This window comes from Peromyscus californicus, unplaced genomic scaffold (genome assembly GCF_007827085.1).
Source record: "Peromyscus californicus insignis strain IS unplaced genomic scaffold, ASM782708v3 Scaffold_9__1_contigs__length_137607984, whole genome shotgun sequence".
Taxonomy (NCBI): domain Eukaryota; kingdom Metazoa; phylum Chordata; class Mammalia; order Rodentia; family Cricetidae; genus Peromyscus; species Peromyscus californicus.
Genome location: NW_026294617.1, coordinates 68,630,316 through 68,649,231, shown reverse-complemented (window position 1 = coordinate 68,649,231; position 18,916 = coordinate 68,630,316). Strand labels below are relative to the sequence as shown.

Genomic DNA, 18,916 nt, shown 5'->3' with positions numbered 1-18,916 from the left:
TGGCATCAGCGTTCACGGATCCCAAAGCTGCAGCACTCTAGATGGGTGATGCAGGCATCGCGTCAAGCTGTGGCGTGGGGGTTGGGGGCGGGCCTGAGCTAGGCCACGCCCGTGCACGAAGGGGTGCGGCTGCGCAGCGCAGCCACGGTGGGTTTTGCCGGCGCCCCTCCCCTCTGCTCTGTTCCTTGCTGGGCGGGGATGCAGAAGAACCCAAGGCCGGGTCTATTGCAGGAGGAACCTCGGGTGAGGAGGGCTCGGTCTATGGGTGTGGATGGATGGACAAATGGATGGATGGGGACATGGGAGGGGAAGGGTGGTGCCTGGAAGATGGAGACAAACAGAGCGAATGGACAGACCTTGTCGCGAGCTGGTGAGGGCACACAGGCTGCAGGCTTGAGCTGGACCGGGGCAGATGCAGACTGACGAGCTGAATGCTTTCTCCTCCTCAGCCCAGACCCCTCCTGTGTTAACCAAGTCCTTCGCCTTGTCCCCCACCATTCACCTGACTAGAGCATCCGGGCGGGGTCTCCTTCCTGCGGGGGAGGGGGTACACTGGAGGGCAGGGCTTGATTTGAAAGGATTGGGGTCTATTCCGGGCCCTACTCTTTTTCAAGCTCCGCACCCCCAGGAAGATCAGCGCGGAACCGCATTCTCTGACCCTCCTTTCTCAGTTCCCTGGAGGTTATGTTCGACTCCACCAGCAAATACTGCAGTGGAAACTAATGGCCTGTTCCTGGTGATTTGAATCTCATTTAAATATCTCCCAAGGCAGCTAGATTCTTCCCAGGTCTGCCCTAGTCCTCAGTGACCTCCGGTGCCCTTACCCGCAATCTCAGTATCTGGGTTTCAACCACCCTTGTCTTCCAGGTCTGCATCTGAATTGCCAGGTAGGTGAATGTGAGAGGCTGGATCCTCTTGGTTCTCTGGAAGCCATCCTGCGTCCTCAACACCATGCTGTCCCCTCAGCGGGCTCTACTCTGCAACCTCAATCACATCCACCTCCAGCATGTCTCCCTGGGCCTGCACTTGTCCCGCCGTCCTGAACTACGGGAGGGGCCTCTGAGCACACCCCCCGCCCCCAGGAGACACAGGGGGCAAAGAAAGCAGGGGGCCCTGCAGCGGGACTCTGGTGGATGCCAACTCCAACAGTCCAGCTGTGCCCTGCCGATGCTGCCAGGAGCACGCGCCCAGCATAGAAAACCAGCAGGACCCTGCCCAGGAGGAGGAAGAGGCCGCCTCGCCTTCAGATCCGGGATGCTCCTCCTCTCTCAGCTCCTGCTCAGATCTTAGCCCTGATGAGTCCCCTGTGTCAGTCTACTCTCGCGACCTGCCTGGCAATGAGGATGCCCACCCTCAGTCCAGCACCTTCCCCGTGGAGCCGGGCTCTCCTCTGGCTTCAGCGGGCCCTGGCACCTGCTCTCCGGACAGCTTCTGCTGCTCTCCGGATTCTTGCTCCGGAGTATCTTCCCCACCCGGACCTGGACTGGACTCCAACTGCAACGCCCTGACCACCTGCCAGGACCTACCTTCCCCAGGCTTGGAGGAAGAGGAAGACAGTGGGGAACAGGATCTCGCTACCTCTGAGCTCTCAGAGACCGAAGATGGGAGAATCGACTCAGGGAAAGCAGAGCCCAGCTGGAAAATTAACCCCATTTGGAAAATTGACACAGAAAAAACTGAAGCTGGATGGAAAGCCGTCGAGAACAGTGACTCTGGTTGGAAAATCGATGAAAATACAAACTCGAGCTTGAAAACAGAATCTGGGAAATTGGCTTCTTGTTTGAACACCAGTTCTGGTTCGAAAATAGATGCAGGGAAAATTGATGGGGGATGGAGAGGTGACGTCAGCCAGGAGCCGGTGCCCCATCGGACAATCACGTCCTTCCATGAGCTGGCCCAGAAGCGAAAGCGGGGTCCGGGGCTGCCCCCTGTGCCGCAGGCCAAGAAAGATCGCAGCGACTGGCTCATCGTCTTCTCGCCTGACAGCGAGCTCCCGCCGACCGGGTCCCTGGGAGGTTCTTTGGCACCTGCCCGAGAAGTCACCACCTTCAAGGAACTCCGGTCGCGAAGCCGAGCCCAGCCGCCGCCAGTCCCGCCCAGGGACCCTCCGGCTGGGTGGGCTTTGGTCCCGCCTCGCCCGCCTCCCCCTCCCGTCCCTCCGCGGAGGAAGAAGAATCGACTTGGGCTGCAGCCCATCGCCGAGGGGCTGCCGGAGGAGGGCAGGGCTGGCAGCCCCGCCGTGGGTGAGGAGGCCCCCGCAGCTCCGGAGCCCGAGGAGCCGCCGCGCGCGCACGCCGTGGGTAAGAAGCGCAGACCCGTCGGAGGGCGGGTCCTGAGCCCGCCCCTCATCCCCTCCTTCTGCGGTGTCCTCCCTGCCCCAAGGCCAGGGCGCGCTGGGGAAAGGGAAACCGGGTGGGTCTTGGAGTGAAGGGACTAACTCTTTGCTCCTCTTTCTCCCGCCCCTCCTTGCCTGGCTGTCGGCCCCGCTACCCTCCCCCTCTGCACCTGGCCTCGCCAATCCCGCCTGCAGCCGGTCCCCCGCTATTCCCTCGGCCCCCGGTTTTCCGGTTCTCGGCCGACGGGCGCCCCCTGTTGGAGGGTGGGGGCGCGGGCGCACCCGGGTCCCTGCACTTGACGCCTTTAACCGGGCGGTCCAATTCCCGGTTGCAGCTGCTGGGGGCAGCGAGTCCCCCGGAGGAGCATCTGCTGCCTGTGCGCCTCTCCCCAGTGGGAGCCTATTCTCCTCCCACGCGGGGGGCCTTGCCTGGCCTGGCCAGCCCCGAGCTGGCCCTGCTGCTCTCCCCGCTCTTCCCCAGAAGTAGCACCTTCCCTGCCGCGGCGCCCCCACCCCGCCAGGTTCCCGCCCCCCCCGCTGCCAGCACCACCGCGTCCTCCGACCGCCCCTCGCTGGACCAGAAGGCCACCGCCTCCGCCCAGGCAACGTAAGACGGACCTGGGCCAGCCCCGCGGGCCGCGCCTCGGCCCGCCGCCCCTCCTGCCCTGGGCCAGCCTGCGTTTTAGCCTTTTTCTAGGGTGCCTGGCTAGATCTCGCCCTTGGAGTTGGGCAGATTCCTAGCGGGTTCACTAGTTCCGGGGAGGCTGGCCTTGCTCCGCGTTCTGGGGGTGAGGAGCGTGACTGCTCTCCTCGCTGAACGCCGACTCCACCCGGTCTCCAGCCCAGCTTAAGGGGTCCATTGTTAGGGACCTGGGGTCACACCCTTTGTGGAATTCCTCCGCTAGGGGAAGTTCTCGAGGCGGTGGTTCTGACCCACTGTCCCCTCCCAGGAGGTTCTAGCCACACCTCCTCCATGAATCCCGCCCCCAAGTAGGGTGAAGCTGGAGCCTTGCACTAAGAGGTGCAAGGTGACTACGTGGGTTCCCCGAGACTCTCCACCCTTTCCCGTCTGTCTTTCCATTGGTCGAGGCTCCCACGTGCTCAGTGGGTGCAGCCCTCAAGTTCCTCACCCAGTCATCTCCCTACTTAAAGGCCCAGCTGGTCGGTGTGGCTCCCCGACTTTCCGGAGAGGAAGGACAATGGGAACCGAGGTGGGGGTGGCGAGGGCTGGGCTTTACTTAAGACTGCACACTCCTCTCTCCGCCTCAAGTGGCTGCGTTCTTTCTCCCACGACTCCCAAACCACGTCCTCCTTGTAACCCTTGGGAGCCGGCGTCCTCCTTGTAACCCTTGGTAAGGAAGCGTCATCGCGTTCTTCTTCCCTTCCATAGTGCGTAGTTCCTGGTCGTTTGCCGGCGTTCCCGGGGCCCAGCGGCTGTGGATGGCAGAAGCCCAGAGTGGGACTGGCCAGCTGCAGGAGCAAAAGAAAGGTAGTTCGCCCTTCCTGCCTTCTGTCTGAATCGTCAGCCTTGGTCTCCAGCTATCCGCCCTGTTGCCCCCGCTCCCCAGACCAGGGACTTTGATGTGCCTTCCATCTCCACCCAGGTCTCCTGATAGCTGTTAGTGCTTCAGTGGACAAAATCATCTCGCATTTTGGGGCTGCTCGGAACTTGGTTCAGAAGGTGAGTTTATTTTGAGAGCGGTGAAAGGGCGCCCGAACACCTGGCAGGCAGTGGCTTGCCATGCTTCTGGACCCGCTCGCTTTGCGCTGTCCCCAGGCCCAATTGGGGGATAGCCGGCTGAGCCCGGATGTGGGGCATCTGGTGCTGACCACCCTCTGCCCGGCCCTCCATGCTCTGGTGGCCGATGGACTGAAGCCGTTCCGGAAGGACCTCATCACTGGGCAGCGCAGGAGCAGCCCTTGGAGCGTGGTGGAGGCATCGGTGAAGCCAGGTGAGCTGTGAGGGAGTGGGCTCCGATGGGAACAGGGCCTGGACCTGGCTGACGCCAGCCCCTGTCCTCAGGCTCCTGCACACTTTCGATGGGATCCCTGTACAGCCAGGTCAGCCGACTGGCCCCGCTGAGTAGCAGCCGCAGCCGCTTCCACGCTTTCATCTTGGGCCTCCTCAAGTGAGTGGCCTTTCCCCCGCTGCTCTTTGGCCTTGGAACTACCAGCACATCGTGGATAGGACCCGGTAGTGGAGGCCCCATGTTTTCAGAGGCCTCCCTTCTCCGGTGTCATCCCTCACTCCCCATGTCTTCCCTCAATTCACCCCCTCTCCTTTTCCCTCCAGCACCAAACAGTTGGAACTGTGGTTTTCCAGCCTCCAGGAGGATGCAGGTCAGAAGCCCAGATGGGAGGCGTGGTGGTGTTGGGTTAGGAGAGGACAGGCTCTTGCCTGCTGGTTCCCAGGCTTCAAGCTCTGGGAAGGGCACGGGAGGAGGAGAGCCCAGGAGACCTGGCCCTTTGTTGTTCCCACTCGAGGAAATTGTGGCTTCCTTGCCTCGCCCTTGCCCTTCTTGCTCCCTCGATAGATTTCATTTCTTCTGTGGGTCCCTTCCTCTGTGAGGTTCCGTCTCTACCCTGAAAGGGAGGTCCTCACCTCTGTGTGTGTTCCCAGGCCCTTGGTCTCTTCCCGTTCTAACCTATAATGTTTCTCCATTGACAACACTAACTGGGCATATCTCCCCGTGGAGGCAATGGTTCCACCTGGGCAGAGGGCTGGGCCCCTGGGCCCACACAGAGTGGGGTCTGGGAGATACTGGCTCCTCCGGGATCGGTGCAGGATGCCCTCTGGGGCTGACGCGGGCTGCTCTTTCCCAGGTCTTCTGTCCCTCTACCTGCCCACCGGATTCTTCTCCCTGGCGTGTGGCAGCTGCCCCTCGCTGTCCACAGAGCTGCTGCTGCTGCTGCAGCCGCTGTCCGTGCTCACCTTCCACCTGGACTTGCTTTTTGAGCACCACCACCACCTGCCCGTGGGCCTGCAGCAGGCTCCTGCCCCTGCGGGCCCCCCTCCTGCCCTCCAGCAGACTGTGCAGGCCGTGCTGCAGTGGGGTGGCCGCTTGGCTCAGAGTCTCCGAGGGACTTCAGGAGAGGCCACTGCAGACCCTTCAGCCCCCTCCACCCGCCCTCCAGCAGGCAGCTGGTGGGATCAGCTGACCCAGGCTTCGCGGGTCTACGCCTCTGGCGGCACTGAAGGCTTCCCTCTTCTCCGGTGGGGACCCAGGCGTCCTGGGACTGCGGCTGAGGGCACACAGGAGGCACCTCCACCCACAGAACAAACCACACCTGGCAGAAGCGTGTGGTTGGGGCGGCTCTTTGGTGTGCCCGGGGGCCTCTCAGAAACTGAGAACGGAGCCTTCAAGTCCAGGTATGTGTGCGTGCATATGCACACCGTCCCTTCTCTGGCCTTCTGCTTCCTTCAGAGTTCACCGTGGCTAGTCGTTTATGACTCTTTAGATAATAGGTTTTTTATAGCTATGGGCTCTAATGGTCACATGCAAAATGGTTACATTGTAGTGGCTACATAAAGTTCCTCATTTCACTTCCTCATCCTTAGAGCTGAAAACATTTATCTGGCCCTTGAGAAAAGAAAAATCCCTGACCCAGCAGGTGGCTCGCAGTGGTGTCTAGTGACTTTAGCTAGTTCCTGTGTAGACCCTGATGGAGCCACAGTTCTTACAGCCGCCCTCTCTGCCCTCTGACCAGCCCCCAAACTGCCGTTGGGGGGATTCTTGGATTCTTTTCCTCGGGTATGGCTTCAGTGACCAAATCCTGTCTTCTAGGAGACCATCTAGCTGGTTGCCCCCAACAGTGAGTGTGTTGGCTCTGGTGAAGCGGGGGACATCTCCTGAGACCCCCTCCCGAGGAGCTTGCGGACTCGCCTGCCGGCAGGGTGCAGGCTAACAGGTAAGGGCTGCAGCCGCGTGTTGTGGCCACAGAGTGGGCAGGAGGTAGTGTGAAGGTCAGTTTGCATGGTTTCTTCCCTGCTCTTTACTGCTGGGGCACTAATTCCTTTAGCTTCTTTGTCCGGGAAAAGATGCTGGGCGTGCCGTGGTGGCTGACACAGCAGAGTCCCGAGTTCCAGGCCCGTGGCGGATGCTGCACGGATGTGGTGCACAGAACACGTGCGCAGGCAGAACACCCACACACATAAAAAGTAACCAAATGGAAAAGGCAGGTTGTTTGAGACAGGGTCTCCTTATGTAGACCAGGCTGGCCTTGAACTCACAGAGATCCACCTGCTTTAATCATAGAGATTAAAGAAGGGTATGCACAGTCAATACTTGCCCCCCACCCCCAACGTGGTTTCTCTGTATAACAGCCTTGGCTGTCCTGGAACTTACTCTGTAGACCAGGCTGGCTAGGACTCACAGCTCTGCCTGCCTCTGCCTCCATGCTGGGATTAAAGGTTAAAGGTGTGTGCCACCACACCTGGCAGCTATTTAAAAAAATAAAAATAAACAAGGTGTGTTTATGTAGCCCAAACTGGCCTTGAACTCAGCCTCTCAAGTGCTGGGATTAATAGTGTGTACCACCATGTCCTGAACCACCACTCCTGGCTCAGGCTTCTACTTTGAGGCCATTTCTCTGGGTATTTTCAGTTCACTGAATTAAGCTTTTTAAAGTTAATTATTAATTTACTTCTTTTGGAGACAGGGTCTTACTATGGAGCTTTGGTTGCTGGAATGCAGAGAGACCCAAGTGCTGGCATTAGTGGCATGTGCCACCATGTCTGGCCTAAATTAAGCTTTTTGATTTTTCATCTATTCAGTGTATTCTAGGTGCTTCTCTGGGCCAGGCATTATGCCAAGGAGAGAACAAAACTGCCCCCATTTTGTTGGTGTCTGATTTTCAAGGAGCATATAGTCCAATGGAGACCTGTGTGGCTAGGAGATTTGACGAGCTCAGGCACGTTTGGGCCGGCAGGGCTGTGGATGTGACTGGGGTGGAAAGGGAGAGGGAACCCTCTGGGACACTGTCCCCAGGCTTGGGGCTCAAAGGGGTAAATGAAGAACTGTGGGACACGATGATGGGTCAGTAGGGCCAGCCACAGAGCCAGGATGTCATTCTGAGGCAGTGGGGAGCCTCAGAGGGGCTGAAGCCTGGCAACGGTAGACTGCCATGTGGAGAGGGTAGACCTGGAGAAGCTCTTGGCATAAATGATTCCATGTAGCCCCCCAGAAAGGACAGAGGTCCAAATCAGGGTGATGGCCGTGCGACTGAAGGGGAAGTGCATGGAGACGAGCCAGAAGTGAACTTTGGTAGTGGACTGACTGAGGAGCTGCCGGATTGCCAAGAACAGCCGAGGGGAGTCATGTCCCCCTGCCTGCCCCCCATCGGGAGGGCCTGGAGTGTTAGGAGGGCCATGTTATTTGCAAACACCAGAGAGTTTTGGGGTTCAGACAGGCCACGGTCCCAGAAAGACAACATGTCAGTGAGTGAGCCCAAGTCTCTTCTGAAGTCAGTGAGTGTTGGCAATCTGCCATAGGACAGTATGGCCTGGGAAGAGCTGGGCACCTTGTCCTCACCCTTCTCTGTGACTTCCCCCAGGGCAGTCCGGGCCCTCTGTGACCACACTGCTGCGGGACCTGACCAGCTGAGCTTCCGGCGTGGGGAAGTGCTGCACGTCATTGGCACAGTGGGTGAAGACTGGCTGCGCTGTGGGCGCGATGGTGCCGAGGGGCTGGTGCCCGTGGGCTATACCTCCCTCGTTCTCTAGCTCGGGGCCTCTCTCCTTCTCCTAGGAATGGAATAGCTCACAAATGCTGTTCACGTGAACTGAAGCATTTTTCCTTCTGCAGACACACCTTTCTTCCCAAATCCATTTCTGTGGACAGCTAAAATAAACTTCCCTCTTCCCTCTTGCAAACACGTAGAAAGGCCTTCTGTCTACAGGACTCCTTTCTCTTTCTCCATCTGCACAAGAGACCATCACCCTTCCTATCTTCAAATCCCCATCGATCCCTCCTCAGCCTTCACAGTGGACTGTGCCAGTATAGAACACGCCTCTGCCCCCAAGCCCACAGGACTGTGGTCTCCGTCTCTCCTTAGCCCTCGTTGCCTGTGTTTAAGATGTACTCTTGCTGTGCTAAGTGCTAGGTGGAAGCCTGGACACCCCTGGTGGGTGGGCCTCTAGCATTCATCTGCCTCTTTCCTTCCTTATTCCAATAAAATGTGGGAGTTGAACCGATACGTGTTCCTGTGGGTGTCAGGGTATAGGTACAGCTGTCGGGGAGGGAAGTCCTTTTACTGGAGCCCAAGGCAGGTAGATACTTCTTCTTTAGCATAGGTAGTTTATTTTTTTATTTTTTTGGGGGGGTGGGGAGGCAGGATCTTACCAGGTAGCCCTGACTGGCCTCAAACTCAGAGATATCTGCCTGTCTTTGCTTCCCGAGTGCTGGGATTAAAGGCGTGCACCTGGCTCGGATGCCAGGCTTTGTCCTGTAGAATACATTGAACGTGTGTGCTGGAGGGGGCACTCATGCCATGGCTCACGTGGAGGTCAGAGGGCCACTTGCGGGAGGGCTTCATTTTCACCATGTCACTATGACAGCGGTTCTCAACCTTCCTAATGCTGTGACCTTTAATGCATCATGTTGTGATGACCCTCAACCATAAATTTTCTTGGCTACTTAACTATGATTTTTCTGCTGTTATGAATTGTAATGTAAATATCTGATATTTAACCTGTGAAAGGGTCATTCTGCCCTCCAAAGGAGTCAAGACCACAGGCTGAGAACCACTGTTCTATTAAATCTGATGGAGTTACAGGCAGCTGTGAGCTTCCAATGTGGGTTCTGGGTACCACACATGGGTCCTCTGCAGCAGCAGGAAGCCCTCCAACACCTTGGATTTTTTCTTTTTCTAGATAGTGTGTGTGTGTGTGTGTGTGTGTGTGTGTGTGTGTGTGTGTGTGTGTGTGAAGGGACATGTCCACCGTGGCACACGTGTGTGGGTCAGACAGTAACTTCCGGGAGTCAGTTCTTGCCTACTATTGGGGGTCCTTGGGATGAGACTCATCTGTCTTGATGGGAAGTGCCTTTCCCACTGAGCCAGCTCCACAGCCCCACACGCTCGGTTATCACACTGCCCTTTCACTGGATGACGGAGCCTGAAGAAAGATGAGGAAAGATGGACACATAGACTTTGAAACTGTACTTTAGATTTTGAGGTAAAAGGAAGGTTTGATGTGGGAAGAAGTGGCACTTTTCTGTTTAATGCCACCGTCTGCAGTGGTACAGTTTTAAGTAAAAGCAAAGTATCTTGCCAGCCGTTAGTTGGTTAGGATGGTTGAGTTTCCTGTCAATCTTTTGAAATAAAGCTTCCATCAGTTACAGAGAGGAGGGAGGGGAAACTGGTTGGTATGTAAAATAAATGAAAAAAAAAGCTATTTAAATAAAAAAGAGAAAGAAACGCTAAGATGTCCTAGGATTCACTACAAAGGTGGTCTAGATAGAAGAGGCATTAAAGAGGCAAAACAACCAGGAAGCTATGACCACAACTCTGAATGGGAAAGTACCAAGGAGAAACCTCCATTCAGGAAAGGTGCAATAGGGCATGTAAGGCTGGGGGAGTTTATCTTTGGGAATTGTGGGTTAGTGATAAGAGATATGCTTTGAGGGGATTAAAAACCTTGGCCTGCTGCCCTAAGCTGTTGAGAGACTCCTAGGGATGAGAAACTCAAGATCCAACCCAGCAATCAGGCTAGTCAGTTTTCCCACCCTACTTCTCCTGGCTCTCCTTGACCCCAGGGTCAGCTCAGTAGCTGTCCTGCTCTTTACTGCTTCCCATCCCTTGTCCGGGTTTCCTCTCCTCTCCTGAAGAAGGAAGACAGGGTTGTGGCTTAGCCTCCTGATACTGCTTAGCTCCATCTCTTCAGGCTCCCTTAGTTGGATTCTCTAGCCTACCCCCTTTGCCCCTACACTTTCCCTTTCTATGAAGTCCTTTTAACATTCCACGGCAGGGTAACCAAGGCTAGTTGTCTTCAACTTACACACAGAGCACCCGAGGACTGCTGCTCTCCTACTGACTGCTGGGACTCGGCACTCTCCTTAGGGGAGGACCGCAGAGACAGCCTGGTGCCTGAACACCAGAAAACAGGAGAAAGCTCAGTTCTAGCACCTCGGCCCTCTTCAACATCTCAGATCCGCATCCTGCCACCACTGAAGGCTTGCCTGGGCCTGGTGGAGTGGATGCTGCTGCTTCCTGTGCTGTTTGCAATCTGTCCCTACGACAAGTCTCACATAGGCTGACTTCTCAGACTGGATTTTGATGGCATTTGGGAATAAGGTGCCCCTGCCCCCCCCCCCCCCCTTTTGAGGTGTGAATTGAACCTAGGATCTCCTTTGTGCTAGACAATGTATGGTCTTCACTGAGCTACACTCCTAGGCCTAAATTTCATTTTTTTTTTTATTTTTTTTTTTGGTTTTTTGAGACAGGGTTTCTCTGTGTAGCTTTGCACCTTTCCTGGGACTCACTTGGTAGCCCAGGCTGGCCTCGAACTCACAGAGATCCGCCTGGCTCTGCCTCCCGAGTGCTGCTAAATTTCATTTTTGAAGAGGCGTTACCCCCTGCCCCTTGCCATCCCGTGCCAGCTTCCTGAGGACCAGTTACATACATGTGCGCCACAACAGCCAGCATCCTTCTTTTTTACATACATATTTAGCGTATACATGTTTGCACGTGTGTGTGCATGTGCGCTGGAGTGCTTGTGGAGGCCAGAAATTGACGTCAGATGTCTTCCTTGGCTGCCTTCCACTTTATTTATGGAGTCAGGGTCTCTTGCTGAGGCTACCTCGACAGTTTGCTCTGAGAATCCTGTGTTAGGAACCATAGGTGAGTGTGCCTGTCTTCCTATTATGTGGGTGCTAGGGATCCAAGCTAGGCTGTCTACACTGAGTTATCTCCTCAGCTGCTTAGTCTATCCTTAAAAGAGCCGGAGTTTGCGTTTTTGAGGCTCCTTTAATTGTAAATCACACAAGTGTGTGTGTGTGTGTGTGTTCACTCGAGTGCTAGAATTATAGCTGGACCACCATGCCTGTCAGGCATAAACATATACACAAACATCCGCCCACACTAACAAGTTTATATGTTTAAAGCTGTAGATGAGTGAATATAGGAGACTGCCGTTACTGTGGGACTGGGATCACAAGTGTCAAAGACGTCTATGGTCTTCGAGCATGGTCCTGAAACTGATAACAGCTTTTGTTTTCCGTGACACCATCTGTTTGCCTGTTCCTTCTGACCCGTTCTCTTGGCCATGACTTCAGATAACATTGTTAGAGAATTAGTGACATTTGGCTTGCTACAACATTTGTAGTCACAGCCTAATGGCTCAGCCTTGGACAGGTGTAAGCAGAACAGTGGGATCCCCTTGCAGAACTTGAAACAGGCCAGCAATGTAAAATTTAGTTTTATACTACAATAAAGTTTGCCTGAAGATCAGAGGGTAAAGCCAGCCACTAGTTAGCCATAGAGGCCAGGTGGTGGTGGCACACACTTTTAATCCCAGAAGAGGAGGCAGACGTAGACAGATCTCTGTGAGTTCAAGGCCACCCTGGGCTACACAACACTGATCCAGTCTAAAAGGGAAATAGAGCCAGGCAGTGGTGGCACATACCTTTAATCCCAGCACTCGGGAGGTGGAGACAGGAAGTGATATGGCAGGGCAGAGTGAGGAATGTAAGGTGGGAGGAGACAGGAGCTCAGGGCTCTTTTTGGCTGAGAATATCCTAGAGGTAAGAACTAGTGGCTGGCTGCTCTGCTTCTCTGCTCTTTTAGCATTTACCCTGATATCTGGCTCTGGGTTTTTATTAAGACCAATTAGGATTCATGCTACAAGATGGGGCTGGAGAGACGGCTCAGCAGGTAAGAGCATTGCCTGCTCTTCCAGATGACCCAGACCCAGCTCAGTCCTCAGGACCCACATAGTACACAGGGGACCCAGAGCTCTCTTCTGGGCTCCATGAATACCAGGCACACATGTGGTGCCCTGACCAGATACAACATGCAGGCCAAACCCTCGTACACATAAAATAAAAAATTAGAAAAAAGATACACAGAACATTTAAAGCCTATTTCGCAGTCATAAAGAGACTTGTGTAACAGTGGCAGCTTCACCTGTAGAAGACATGGAGGACGGTAGTTGACTGCCCTGGAATTGCTCCTTTCTTCCCTTCTAGACAGGGTTGCAGTGCTGTGGATTTAGCTCAGTGGTAGAGCACTTGCCTCGCAAGTTCAAGGCCCTGAGTTCGGTCGTCAGCTCAGGGACAATGTACCTTTATAGTGTACCTTTGCTGGTCTGGAACTCCCAACAGTGCAGGAATGAAAGGTGTGTGGCACCTCGGTGTTCTATCCGAGTTCCGTGTGACAGACTATGTCTGGACAAAAGTAAGTGGGGAGGGGATCTCTAATTAAGTGGGGTGCTTCGGCCTTTTCTGTTTCGCCGAGTACATACGTGCATTCGGAGGCCAGAGGTTGAGGCCAGAAGCCTTTCTTGACTGCTTGAGACCAGAGCTCACCGACTGGGCCTGTCTAGTCAGCTCGCTTACTCTAGGGATCCTTTGTCCTGACTCCTGAAGGATGGATTACAGGTGGGCATGCCTGCTGGGCATTTCCTTGGGTGCTGGGGACTGAGTCCGCCGTTACTCTTCACAGCAAGGACTTTTCTCATCCATCTCGAGTCTCACTTGGGCTCTTTCTTCTTTTTAGTTTATTTTCTTCTTTTTTTTTTTTTTTGGTTTTTCGAGACAGGGTTTCTCTGTGTAGCTTTGGTACCTTTCCTGGATCTCACTCTGTAGACCAGGCTGGCCTCGAACTCACAGAGATTCGCCTGCCTCTGCCTCCCGAGTGCTGGCCACCACTGCCTGGCTTCTTTTTAATTTTTTACAGTTTTAGTCTTTAAGCACATAAAATTATACTACTTATAATTATACTATGGCAGGTTATTGAGCAAGCCCATGCCTTGGTTTCTGCTTTTTTAGAACGGAGATGACAACATCATGGCTAAGATGAGGGTCGACTGGCCCCACTACTGCTTCAGCCTCTCATCTACAAACCCCACCACACAGCACTGCCATGAATTCTAACACACGGAAGCTATTTACGGCAGACACTGTCTACACACGGAGCACACTGAATGTGGACCTGTTGTCAGATATAACAGCACATGGATGCAGTCCTTGCACTTGGGAGGCCAGACTGAGTTTGAGGCTAGACCTTGTCTTTTTTTGTTTACTTTTTTGAGATGGGGCTTCTCTGTGTAGTCCTGGCTGGCCTCAAATTCACAGAGGTCCACCTGCCTCTGCCTCCCAAGTGCTGGGATTAAAGGTGTGCACCACTGAGGCTGCCGCCCCACCACCTAGCTAGGAGGTAGCTCAGTGCTTGCCTGGCACACACAGGCCCTGGGGTGGGCTTTCAGCATACCTAAATAAAGAAAAAACTTGGTCTACATTTCCAGAGTTCCAGGCCAGCCAGGGCTACATACTGAGACACTGTCTCAAAAGAATAAAGTGACCCTAGGTTAAAGGCCCCTTTAGAGGCTGCTAATGTAAGGAAAGGACGGTGCTGTCTGACAGACAGCTGGATGTCTGGTAGGAAGGAGAACTGCTGTGCTACTTATTCGTCAGGCTGAGCCCAACTAGACAGACCCTAGAATTGAAGAAATGTTTCCTGTGGGGCCCAGAATACTGATGACAGTTTTAGAAGATCTTATTAGAAACAGGATGGAGATCATGCTGGGAGATACTGGAGTAGGAAAGAGGTACACAAAAAAGCAAGGAAACCACTCCAGTTAGGAAAAGTTGTTCCATTTAATGCTAGACTTTCCAGGATTGAGATGCAAGCCTTTATGCAATTACATCCAATGTTAAAATTGGTAATACATAATTTACAAAGATTAACATCAAAACAATCATCTATTTAGATATGCTTTTCTGTAAAAAGGAAATATATTAGCAGCATTTATATTCTCCGCAATCACACAGCCTACAGACATGCAGACTAACTGTAGCTATTTGCAGTGATGTAGTGCTTTTGCCCCGCTTTCCAAACACCCAAACCCACCTGGCAGCTGGGGGGTTGTTTTTATTTTGTTATTATAAAATAACTGAAAAATAAAAAAGGCATTAATTTCTACACCAGTAAGAAAAAGCACGTTTTTGCACTTATCTAACATTTGATTGTCTAAAAACATCTCAGTTTTGAATCTTTCAATAAAAGAAAGATAAAATGACAGCGTAGTGTCTTTTGCTTCTGGTCTTACATTTTACAAAGTTTTTTCTTTCTTTTTTACAATTTTAGTGTTTAACACTATTAAAGGAAAACATTGATTTTAAGCTCTTTCTTGTCATTTTCTTGCTTCTGACTAAAATGAGACCCCCAAAGTGCCCTTAGTCCAACCTCCCTCCCACCCACTCCCTGCAACGAGAAACAAAAGGAACCACTCCAATGGGCTTGGACATGCGACCCCAGCTCCACACGTGAGTATCTTATACTCAGGTCTCGTGGTAATGGACAATGCTTCTCTACAGTAAGAAAATACTCCAAACTATTTTCTTAATTTCTCTTTTTTCTTTAATAAAATATTTTGCTTTTTCTCTGCTCAAGGGGATCTCTGGCATCCCCTTCCTCTCTTTTTTTCCCTTAAGAATAACACAGGAAGGAGGGAAAGAAAAAGAAAATCAATGGAATGAAAGGTGGTCAAATGTCTCTACCTAAATGAGTCAGAGCGTCGTCATCATAAGGGGAAGGAAATGTACAGTTAGGACATCATTGGTCCAGCATCGGAAAAGAGTAATGAGGATGTGTTTACTAATGTATTGCTTACCAATCTCACAGCATATATATACACAAACACACACACACACATACACACATATATACACACACACACACACACACACACACACACACACACACATATATATATATACACACACACAACTTGGCACATTTAAAAACCATCTTTTCTCTTATAAGAACATCTAAAATGTATATGCATATGTATGTCTGAGAAGACAGAGCAAAGCTTTTTGAATTTTACTCGTAGAGAGACAGTATGGTCTGTTAACGTCTGGTCAAGACTGGGAGGGAAGGAGACCCTGGCTATACCTCCTGATGACGAAGTCATTCAGAAAGGCGAAGGGAGACGGGCGAGTGGGGACAGACACTGGGAACTCCACAGTTACGAAAAGGAGAGTAGTGTTTTCATCAACTGGTGATCTACACTCGCAACAAACACTCTGACCGGGAACACTGCTCAACAGTCTGTAGTGAGTTTCATTAGAGGAGGAGCTTAGAGTTTTCATGTAGTTTTAGAAAATTGGTTTTTGATGGTTTGTTTTTGAAGTGAATCTTCTTTTTGCACAGCACAGCAGACACACAGGAGGAGAAGCAGCATGTGTGCTGGCGGGGACGTGGCTTTCTCAGTAGGAAAAAATATGTTCGGCAGGTTAGGAAGGGTAAAAAAATCATTACAAATACTGCCCGCCCTTCTGACCCCACGGAGGCCTCTTCTACTCCATGATTCCACTGACTCACTTCTGGGGAGCAGAGCAGGGAGGGTGGCAGCAGTTCTAAGTGCTTCGAGCAGTCAGTTCATGTTCTAGGACTCTGACCTGGCTGGGAAGAAGGAAGTTTCCTGGTCAAGGAAGTCAGGAGAGGCCCCAGCTACAACATCTGTTTTAGGTCTGACACAGCTCTTAGAGCTGAAGGAGCAGACGGGACAGGGCTGGGATCCAGGCCCTTCCCTTTGGAGTTTGATCTGTACCTGTCACAGGAAGCAGCACTCTGAGTGCCTGCAGGGCCGTGAGGACTGTCAAGTGCTCTAAGTCCCGGCACTTCCGGCTATTCCCGATGTGGTCCTCCTCTATACAGTAACGCTCAGGGCAAAGCCATGAAGAGGAGAAGTAAACTCAACGGCCTCACGCAAGCCTACTTCCTGCCTCTCCACTAGCTCCAGGTCTAGTAAGTACCTAGTGTCAAAGACGTGACCCACTCCCTTGCTTGGATGGACCTTTCCCGCCCCGTCCACACTCAGAGAGCAAGAGAGCGGACTTGTTGGCTTCACTGGATCCCAGATGCTCCATGTTCTCCCTCCGCTCAGAGTCACTTCCGAAAGCTGTTTTCCGGTATAAACAAAGTGCGTCTTCGCAGTCTCCTGCCTGATCCTTCTTCCAGCAGGTAGGTCACGTCGATGGCTGAAAACAGAAAGAACCAAGGTAGTTCAGCAAATACCACTCTTCTACACCTCAGTCTGGATTTGCACTCTAAGGAAAACTCAAGGACTCATTCCTTCCCTCCCACCCCTCTGGCCTAAAGCAATTAGGTCTTTCTCTAGACCTAAATTTTTGTTTTGAAGCTGTTACCCTCCCTCCAAAAGAAAAGTGGTTCGCTAGGGTTTGAAACACACTATCCAAGCTCAGCCTCACACTGAAGAAACAAGACCATTTTCTTAGAACATGCTGGCGTAGTAACCAGAAGTAGTACTGGACTCTGACAGAAGAGAACTCAGTGGTATGTGCTGCCCAGCACATGTGAAATACTAGGTTTATTCTCCAGTACAACACATGCACACACACTGCACACACGCACAAGCACACGTGTGTGCAGTGTGTTTTTACTACTTTTCATTTACTTCTCACTTATCTTCAAGCCTAATTATGAGCTTGAGTCTTACCATTTTTCCCAGGGATTTTCTCAAGGAGGCTGAGCAAGATCTGGTTGAGCCGTTCCCGCTGGGTGTGTCTCCGCTCCTCCGCTGTGCTGGCTAACTGCGGCTCTTGACGACCTTCCTCTGGTCTCTTCCCACCGTCACTGAGGTTGGCAGGAACTCTTTCCTGTTCTGGCTCCTCAGGGCTGGGCATCTCACTGGCTGCTTGCTCCTGACTAGCCAGCACCTCTTCAATCAAGGGCAAAGCATCATCTTCTTGCCCTAGGTCTTTTAGGGGTGGCTTGGAGCGGTCAGCCTTCCAGGATGATCTGTCAAAGGACATGTGAATTCAGGGCACGGCTAACAAGACACTGGACAGGGTGGGGAATGAAAGCTAGGAGCCTAAGGTGGCTTGAGATCCTCGAGTCTGCTTCTTAGAGCTTTGGCTTGAGTTAAGAAATCTGAATGTCAGCATTAGTACAAACCATCACTTTTCTCTGAAATTTAATTTTTACTTTTTATGGCAGTACTTGTATATGCTAGGTTAATGTTCTACCACTTAGAAATTAACTTAATTTCCATTTGTAAAATTACACCTTTCTTGTTCTCAGAAATCTGAAGCAAACTGAGACAGAATCTCGTAAAACATAGCAGGCCTGAGGAGCTGAGGTGTCACTGATGGCTTCAGGAACACAAAGGAAACTCAGTCCAACCGCAACAGTATTGAAGGGTTATTTTACTTTTCTGTTATCTAGCATTCTCCACTTTTTATAGGCTACTGTTACAGAGAAAGCAGTGGGCATTTATTATATTTAAATTATGTGTGTACACGTGTGTGCATGTGTATGTGAGTGCAGGTGCCCATGGAGGCCAGGAGAGGGTGCGGGATCCCCTGGAGCGGGTTTACAGGTGGCCATGAACAAGCTGACATGGGCAGAGGGAACAAGAGCAACACGAGCTCTTAACCACTGAGTCATCTCTACAGCTCCAGCAGTGGCTACTTAAGCTCTTACCTGACAGACAAGAGAAAAGCCTCATGAGGAACCTCCTTCTCATTTATAAAACAAGGAAAAATATAAACTGTTAAAAGTGCAAACTGTGCAGTACTGACTGAATCTCTTTAATAGAGGCATCTTAAGTGGATGCACCATCATGTGATGGAGAAAGCTCAGTCTAGAAAGAGAGAGAGATTCTGAGTCCATCTGCAGTTCCATGTCTAACCTTGTTCTCTCTCCCTTCTCTTTACACTCCCCTGTTCTTGCTAAGGATGTGTAAGGGGACTGCACCGCTCCCATTTAAGTCATGGCATCACTCAGGGCCTACCCTACAGAGAACAGCCAATCCCGGTAGGGAGACCAATGAGGAGCAGCGACTTGCTTTCTTGCTCTGTACTGGCTCTTAGCTAACCCCTTGGGAACCCTCACGCTTTTCCAGGACTCACCGTCCTCCGTTCCTCTTGTAGTTGTCTGGGACATAATGAGGCTGCAGAAGGAAAGAGGAAAGCACGTTAATGCTGGGTCTCATCTGGGGACACGCGGCTAAGGAGACAAGTCGGGTGACTTCTTTATCTTTTTCTTTTTCTTTATGGGAGGTTATTAGGATGCCGACATCTTGCTCGCTTGGTCTGCATTTTCAACAACTACAGAAAATACCCAGGGAGGAGATGAGAATGAAAATGTGAACATGAGCAAGTATTCTATCATCAAGCTACTTTCAGATTACATTTAATGGTCTTGTCTTACATGGACAAGTATTTATTTATTTAGTGTGTTATGTTTGGGTGTCTACGCATCACAGCTCATGTATGAAGGGTTCTCTGCTAGTACATGGGTTGTGGGATCAAACTTAGGTCTTCAAGATCTAAGGCAGTGCCCTTATCCGCTGAGCCATTTAGTCAACTGTCTTATGCTCCACCCTTTTTTTAGACA

General features: G+C 52.0%; 2 protein-coding genes across 5 annotated transcripts in view; one reads left to right on the top strand and one right to left on the bottom strand.

Annotated features, from left to right (window-relative positions):
- Window positions 1–111: 111 nt before the first annotated feature.
- Window positions 112–8,528, top strand: Rusc1 (RUN and SH3 domain containing 1). Its single transcript, XM_052731569.1, is given in 14 exon segments — window positions 112–243; window positions 868–1,068; window positions 1,070–2,300; window positions 2,531–2,865; window positions 2,867–2,942; window positions 3,726–3,824; window positions 3,940–4,016; window positions 4,113–4,287; window positions 4,359–4,464; window positions 4,629–4,675; window positions 5,159–5,705; window positions 6,121–6,193; window positions 6,195–6,244; window positions 7,889–8,528. Coding segments are annotated over 13 exon segments (3,102 nt in total). The 5' UTR covers window positions 112–243; window positions 868–951; the 3' UTR covers window positions 8,058–8,528.
- Window positions 8,529–14,129: 5,601 nt separating this feature from the next.
- Window positions 14,130–18,916, bottom strand: part of Ash1l (ASH1 like histone lysine methyltransferase) — a 161,635-nt gene continuing 156,848 nt past the window's right edge. For all 4 annotated transcript variants that reach the window (XM_052731543.1, XM_052731545.1, XM_052731542.1 and 1 more), the window contains 3 exons: window positions 18,430–18,470; window positions 17,016–17,317; window positions 14,130–16,536 (listed from right to left, as the gene is read on the bottom strand). In XM_052731543.1, coding sequence (XP_052587503.1) covers window positions 16,445–16,536; window positions 17,016–17,317; window positions 18,430–18,470 — 435 coding nt within the window. In that variant the 3' untranslated portion in view covers window positions 14,130–16,444. The remainder of the gene's footprint in view (window positions 16,537–17,015; window positions 17,318–18,429; window positions 18,471–18,916) is intronic.